The sequence below is a fragment of the Labeo rohita genome, chromosome 16 (genome assembly GCF_022985175.1).
Source record: "Labeo rohita strain BAU-BD-2019 chromosome 16, IGBB_LRoh.1.0, whole genome shotgun sequence".
Taxonomy (NCBI): domain Eukaryota; kingdom Metazoa; phylum Chordata; class Actinopteri; order Cypriniformes; family Cyprinidae; genus Labeo; species Labeo rohita.
The window spans coordinates 36,014,807-36,022,689 of NC_066884.1; the positions used below are offsets into that span (position 1 = coordinate 36,014,807).

General features: G+C 39.2%; 1 protein-coding gene across 1 annotated transcript; it reads right to left on the reverse strand.

Annotated features, from left to right (window-relative positions):
• Positions 1 to 4,740: 4,740 nt before the first annotated feature.
• clec3ba (C-type lectin domain family 3, member Ba) lies at positions 4,741 to 6,990 on the reverse strand. Its single transcript, XM_051130564.1, has 3 exons — positions 6,830 to 6,990; positions 6,533 to 6,628; positions 4,741 to 5,570 (listed from the first exon to the last, which is right to left on the reverse strand). The coding sequence occupies exons 1-3, from the start codon at positions 6,924 to 6,926 to the stop codon at positions 5,170 to 5,172; spliced, it is 594 nt and encodes a 197-aa protein (XP_050986521.1). The 5' UTR covers positions 6,927 to 6,990; the 3' UTR covers positions 4,741 to 5,169.
• Between the last annotated feature and the right edge of the window lie 893 nt (positions 6,991 to 7,883).

Below are 7,883 nucleotides of genomic sequence, written 5' to 3' on the forward strand. Positions count from 1 at the left end.
CAGATTGGCTTAGTGCTTTATACAATGGTAGTGGTCCAAGTTCTTTAGGCCAATCTTCTCAACACATTGGACATGGCCGACCTGAGTTCTGATGCCTTCAAGGAGCTGTGCACAGCGACTGGCCTAGCGCTGCACTCCATGAATGCCACTGCGCAGGCAATCGGCAAGGCCATGGCCAAACTGGTGGTGCTGTAGCGCCACCTTTTGTTGAACTTAATGAAGATCAAGGACAGTTCAGCGACTGGTGGCACCATTCAGATTGACAGACTGAACCAAGGAGTGGACATGCTGTCCTGGGGCAATGTAGCTCCAGGAGAATGAAGACTACACCCCAAGTGTTTCAAACAAGTTGGCCTGTCTTCAGGAGGGGAGAAGTGGACCTCTTCGCCTCACAAGACAACTTTCACAGGGGCTCACTCCTAGTGGCCCCAGTGTGGAGGAATCAGCTTCTTGGCCAGTCACATTGAGGAAGGACCTCCTCTCTCAAGTGAGAGGCATGATTTGGCAGACTGGCTCTGCACATCATACAGTGGCAGTGCTCCAAATTTTGGCCCGAGTTCTGATGCCTTTAAGGAGCTGTGCACAGTGACTGGCCTGGCTCTGCGCTCTATGAATGCCACTACGCAGGCAATCGGCAGGGCCATGGCCAACCTGGTGGTGCTGAAGCGCCACCTTTGTTATAGTATTGTTTTGGAGATTAAGGATGCTGACAAGGTCTTCTTCCTGGACTCCCATTTCCCTCATGGGTTTATCAATTTACAGTCCTGCCCTTCAGACTTTCTCTGGCCACCTTTATGAAGTGCGTGGATCTGCGTGCCTCGTTAGCCAAATCGGAGCAGGAAATCAATTTAGCCAAGAGCTCTCTGTCTCTCAGCCAGCGAGTTGTCTTCCTGGGGACAGTTACGCTCATTGACAATTCAACGACTAGTGGCATCATTCAGATTGGCACACTGAACCAAAGAGTGGACACGCTGTCCTGGGGCAATGTAGCTCCAGGAGAATAGAGACTACACCTCCAATTTGGCCTGTCTTCGGGAGGGCAGAGGTGGACCTCTTCACCTCAGAATACAACTTTCATGGGTGCTCGCTCCTCCTAGTGGCCCCGATATGGAGGAGTCATCTTCTTGGCCAGTTACATTGAGGAAGGACCTCCTCTCTCAAGCGAGAGGCATGATCTGGCATCCCCAGGCTGAACTGTGAAGCCTTCATGTTTAGCCCCTCGACAGGAGTCTCTGCAGCTCTCTGTGAGGGTGATGAACACCATTTTGGAGGCTAGAGCCTTGTCTAGGAAACATCTCTACACAGTCTTTTCTAGAGTTGGGGTACTCGGACTCCTACTCAGACTTGAGTCCGGTCTCGAGTACAATTTTATGTGAGCACACACTCAAAGCGTGCTCACAGGATGCTCCTCTCAGTCAGTGTGCAAATGCCGAGTTCTCTTTCGCTTAACTTCTAATAGGTTCTTTTATTGCTACACGCATGCTCGTTCATGTAAATGCAGTCAGTTTTGTCTTAAGTAAAACTGAACAGTTGGGAGAAATACTAATGCGTCAAAATATTTGATCTGTGTGTCAGATCTTAAAGCGACAGCAGTATAATCCTGCAGCCGCCAGCCGCGTCTTAAATGTTAATCAAACAACAAAAGAAAAAGAAAATCACTCACTGTTCTTGACTGAATTACTTATTAATTTTAATAAATCCTCTTTAATGTATACAGTGAAGATTTTGCAGTGTTTTATTTTTACATTTATTACTTTGTGAAATGTCTGTAGTAGGCTATTTCTGTAGAAGCCTTTAGATAGACCTATCTGAAAAACTTAAAATTATTTATCTCTTTGCTTGTAAGTAATACTTAGCGTTTAATTGCCTAAGTTTAAGAATGTTTTAATTACATTAGTTTATTAGTTTTTGCTGTAGCCTATTGAAATTATTACTATTTTTTTAAACATGGTGGCAGCTTCTAGCTTCAAAGAAAGCTAGAATGTTTTTTTTTTCTAACATTTTTGTGGCAATAGTTTTTATGGGTCCAAAACCACCTTGGGTGTGCATGATTTTATAATAATTAAATGGCCCCTCATCAATTATTCCTTACATAATGTAATTTATTGTAATTAATGTAACTATAAATGCATTCAAAAATAAAATGGGTGTGAGTTGGCTGTGATTTTTGAAGAGTATATGTAGAGCTTTTATACACAGTGTGTGCCATTGTAACAACTAAGTTTATTCCTCACAGCCTTGTTTTCATCCAAGAAAAAAAATCTGAACGCCCTGTCTAAGGTCTATACATTTGTCATATAAAGACCAAAAACACACATAGCCACGATCAGAGATAGAGAGGTACATTTTCTGCTCTTAAGGTACCAATCACCAAGATACCTACTGCTTTACCTATAATTTATACATTTACTATAACAATGAATAAAGTCAATTCCCGCCCTACAATTTTTCACATTCTAAAACCTGTTTCACTCTGAAATATGTCACAAGACATAAGTCAGCCATAACTTCTGTTACATGACTTTAAGTTTGCTAAGCAGAGTAGGGCACTAATTATGAGATGTTGTGAAATCAAAAATCAAAATGGCAAGATCCAATAGAGGTTTGCTTTTCTTACATTTCAATTGACATTGCGTTTTTCTAGTTGTAAAGGTTAAAAACAGGGGTGCCCTAACTCGGTCCTGGTCCTTGGTTTAGCTCCAACTTGCCTCAACACACCTGCCAGGTGGTTTCTAGTATGCCTAGTAAGAGCTTGATTAGCTGGTTCAGGTGTGTCTAATTGGGGCTGGAGCTAAACCGGCCCTCCATGACCGACTTTGTGCACTTCTGGGTTAAAACAATGTTAAGACACTAACAAACAGTAGTGTTTCCTTGGATTCGGACTTGACTCTGACTCAGCCCATTTTGGACTCGGACCTGTCTCAGACTCGATTGGTTAAAGACTCGACTCGGACTCGACTTAGGTGGAATCGAACCCAACACTAGTCTTTTCTGACTGGTGTGCAGTACGGAACAAGGACCCATCCTCTTGTGATGTGTCATTCATGCTAACCTTTCTGCAAGAGCTGCTGGAGAAGGCCCGCACCCCTTCCACATTCAAAGAATATGTGACACCCATCACAGCAATAATTTACTCTGCCCAGTTCAGGTCCTTAGAATATGTGTAGACAGCTCTAACCACTGCCGGCACTCAGAGGAGCTTTTTGCATGCTTCGGAGGCTGCTCTAGAGCTGCCAGTTACAAAGCAGAGACTATCAGGCTGAAAAGTTGATGCTTTAGTCCTGGCTAATGCATCAGTGGGCTTACGATGTACTATTGGAGTGAGGGCCCACTCCACCAGAGGAATAGCTTCCTTGTGGGCTTGGTCCAGTTGGTGTTACCTATGCGGCTTCTGGCTGGTCTTTACAGTCTACCTTTATCAAGTTTTATAACTTGGACAGATTTGCCCTCCAGGCATGGATTTTGTTTGACTAATTTACTTAATCCCCTGTGTAAGTGGAGAAGTTCTTGTTATGTAGAAGTCAGTTTAGTGGTTTGGGTCCCAGAATTGGCTCATGCTTATAGGCACTTCTGGGCTTGTAGGCTTCATTACGGGGGCTCCTGGACTGGGCTTGCTTATAGCATGGTGCTATTGGATGCATTCCCCATAAGCAGGCGAGACCTTTTGATAGGGAACACTCCGGTTACTAATGTAACCTTGGTTCCCTGAGATACAGGAATGAGCATTGCGTAGCCTGCTGTGCTACAAGGCTGCACGCAAGTCGATGACTGTCTCTATCAGTCAAAAGATTCTGAAGAAATGGCAGTCAGCTCCATCCATTTTGGCAGTTCTTGCAGCTACACGAACGTGAATAAATCAGGCCTCAGTATTCAGAGTAAACAGGAGTTTCCTCATAAGCGTGTATAACTGGGGCGTTAAATTTTTTTTGTCAATATAAACTAATTCATCAAAGCATATAATAGTTCTGAAGTGTCATGAGAGTCCATTGGTATTTTCTTTTATTTCAGCTAATAAATATGTTCTACCACCCAGTAAATTATTTTAAAAAACTATATGTAAGGGTTGAAATACCTTGAAATATTAGTTTTAAAGCCATTCCAGTGATAAACTGACTTTTAGTAAGATGAATGGCTTCTGTTTGTTTCCCACACTCCTCACAAAATGTCTGTGTTGGGAGTGTTGAGAGTGTTTGGTAAGTGGGAATGTAAAAAATGTGAAAAGTGTGGATTGCTTTTATGGCTGCAACAGATTCACGTGTAATGCCATCCACCTTAACTAGGACAGAGTTAAATTTACCAGTTAATTCCATTCATTTAACTGTAGGGGGCTCCAAGTCACAAAATACACAAAACTACATACAGTAGAGACACAATCATTGCGTCCAAAATCCTGTACTGTCTGGGTAGGTACTACATTTGATTGTGAACTTACTTTGCGACCATTCTATATAAATATCGGTGCCAAAGATATGTAAACATAGATGCCTTATTAGCAGCTATTTTAAAGAGCCACTACACTTCCGCCATTTTGGTCCATGAACACTCAAGAGCAAGTGCAACCGTAACTCTACATATCTATGAATATTTATACTCTGCAAAACACTTTGATTGACTTAGATGATTTTGCTAAACTAACACAATACATCAAGACAAAGCTGTTGGCCAACACAACATTAAAATGTTACCATTTTACAAAAACCTGCAATACTGAGGTGATAAATATTAAAAACACAAACCAAATCACCTGTAAAAGTTTATTCCATTTCTTCAAGAAATTAAATTTGGGCAGTTTTTACAACCAAAGGCTGTGCAGGGTTGTGGCATCTCAGAAAATTGATTTTTACTGTGTGACAACATATTGACCTTTCCAAGATGGCGGATGTTGCATCTAAGTACACAAGTTAATAAATTCTATAAGAGGTGCCCAAACTCGGTCCAGGAGGGCCGGTGTCCTGCAGAGCTTAGATCCAACCCCAATTAGACACACCTAAACCAGCTAATCAAAAACCTCCCAGCAACATAGTTCTAGTGGTTTTTTTTTTTTTTTTTTTTAGATATTTTAATGCAAAAATCATACATTTCGTACCTTTAACTAAACTTTTTGCTACACATTCTACTGTAAATGTCTGTCTAATTCATCATTCTGTAGGGTGTTGCTCTACAAGTGGCTTAGACGATGTTAAATTGGCAGACAGATGCTTTTTCGCCACGGCAGTCCTCATCAAACCACTTCCCGTTGGCCGTACTGGACAAGATGGCACAGTTTTGGCTGCGGCCTCCATCGGGCTGATGGGTGATCTCTGATTCCCAGTTCTTAAAGCGTATCAGTGAGCCTGTCTGGTCGGTCCACTCGCCCTCCTTTAGTATGTCATTCACACCCAACCAGATGTGCCCTTCTGGCCCGACGGTCTGCCGAACATAATCGTACAGCTGGTCGTTCTCATCGCCAGAAAGAGGGCTGCTGAGTGTTCCTCCTTTAGCAATGCAGTCATCGTTTGCGGCGTGAAAGCTTTTCTTTGTCGTGTCTACGAGAAAACACTTGCCTGGGATCTTGATGCCTTTTAAGCAAACTGAAGAGGGAAGAAAAGAAGTAAGAATTTTTGAAAGTTTGCTTCCAGGTCAGTACCCTGAACAAGTCTGATGGACACGCTCTTAATGTTATGAGCTGTGACTAACACACAACAGACAACACTGAATTTCACATACCTCATATTTCATACAGAGGAGAGAATGTCTTCCAGGAACAAGTACATCAACAACTAAATACTATGCAGATATCACCCATGTAAAAAGAAATGTACTTAACTGGACTAATGTCCACTTGTAATATTAAAATAAACTGTACTTGCAGATAATGTAATATTAATCAAATAAAAGGCCATTTAGCTTTACTTTAAGAGAGTCACTTTCATGACTGTTTCTTAAAACACATAAAAAGTGCATGTGTAGCAGTTTACAGAGAGCATACTTCAAAGTTTGCTAGAAAACTAACAGTAACTAATCTATAAGTTCTCTTTTAGTGTAGTTTTCAGTGTAGTTGAAATACAAAGAAAAACACATGATGTAAACTAGTTCTGAAAATGTGGGACAATTTATTGCCCAGAACTATTGAAACAGTGCACTTACAAGTATACTATTACAATGATTTTAGTATACTTACGACCTAGATTATACTTGAGCTTTGTACCTAGATGAACTTAAAATAAACTTGAAGTATGCTTCAAGCTTTTTATTGTTGTCTGTCTGGTTGTTAATCATTTAACCAAAGTAAAACTGAAAATACCCTGCTGGTAAATGTCATAAATACATCACTGAAATACTACACCATGTTTTTTTTGTTTGTTTGTTTTTTGTTTGTTTTTTTTTTTTTACAATATGCCACAAATATTTAATTATAGTTGACTTCAAGAACACACTTGACTTCCACAATTTTGATAGTGATTTATTGTTATTACAACCAAATAATAATAATAGTATTTTTTAATATTCATAATTAGTAAGAATAATCATTAAAATGGATGCAGCGTTTTACCTGTTTGTAAAGCTTGTTGTTCTTTGATCAGATTCAGATCCTGCACAATCTGCTCAATTTGTTTCCTCAGCTCCTCAATAGCAGCACTGTTTGATTCTTTATTTAAAAAAAAAAAAAAAACAGAATTACACATTATACATACACAAGGCCAATTTAAATTCACAATATGCAATATACATACATATATATATGCAAACACACACACGTATATACACAAGATATATATGTGGGTATAGAAATGGTTTATGCTTTGTAAAAAGTTTGTAGCCAAACAGTAACAAATGATTTTTCATTTACCTTTTTTGCCATTCTTTTTCATGGTGGAGCTCTGCTCCGGGCTGCAGCGCACCAGACAAATCACACAAAAAAGAAACTTCAAGCTTCTGAAATCCATCTTCCTCACTGTGTGTGAGCTAGAAGCGTTTGAGACAAGCAGAACACTAATGTGTTCAACTGAAGTGAACCTGCCCATCATGAGCTGCGCAACAGCATCGACAACAGATGATTCTCATTTACCAGCGTCTCAAACAAAGCAACAAGCCTTTTTTCTGGCCTTCTGGGCTACATTATTGGTTATTTTACAGAATTATTGTTATTTAGTATTATCATTTTTACAGTATAAGTAGTATTACAGTGTTTTGCACTACATCAGTTACAAATCAGTGTATCAGTGGTTTCTTATTACAATTATTAATCATCAGTAGTAATAATAATAATATGTTTTCTTTGCATTTATTAGTGTTGCTGATTTACTTTTCACTGTTGAACAGGTTTTTGTTTTAATATTATCCTCTGAGTTCATAATTTGGTATTACATCAGTGGACTGGGTGGAGTGTGTGTATCTGTCCGTTCCCTACACTCACAGACACTTGGCAAGGGTAGAAAAATAAATGAAAAACATGGGTGGATATTATGGGTGTTAACTAGAAGCACATACTGCAGTTCAACATTTGAGTGAGTATTCACATTTTTCTTAAATGTCAGCTTGAGCTAAATAGTTACATTTACAATACCAGTCAAACGTTTAAGATACAAGGCAAAAACAGTAATATTGTAAAATACTGTTGTAATTTAAAATAATATTTTCTGCTCTATGTAATATCCAGTATTATTAAAACTTTAAATTATTTTTAAAAAATTAAAACAATTACTGTGATCAAATGTGAATTTTCAGCTTCATTACTCCATTCTTCAGTGTCATATGATCCTTCTGAAATGTCATGAAACTACGAAAGTCAATGGCTGCTATCAACTGTTTGATTAGCAAATGAAAAAAGAAATGAGAGCAACATTTGTTTAAATATATATTTTAATTTTTGCTTTGAAAAGTATAAATAAAAGTAAGAAACA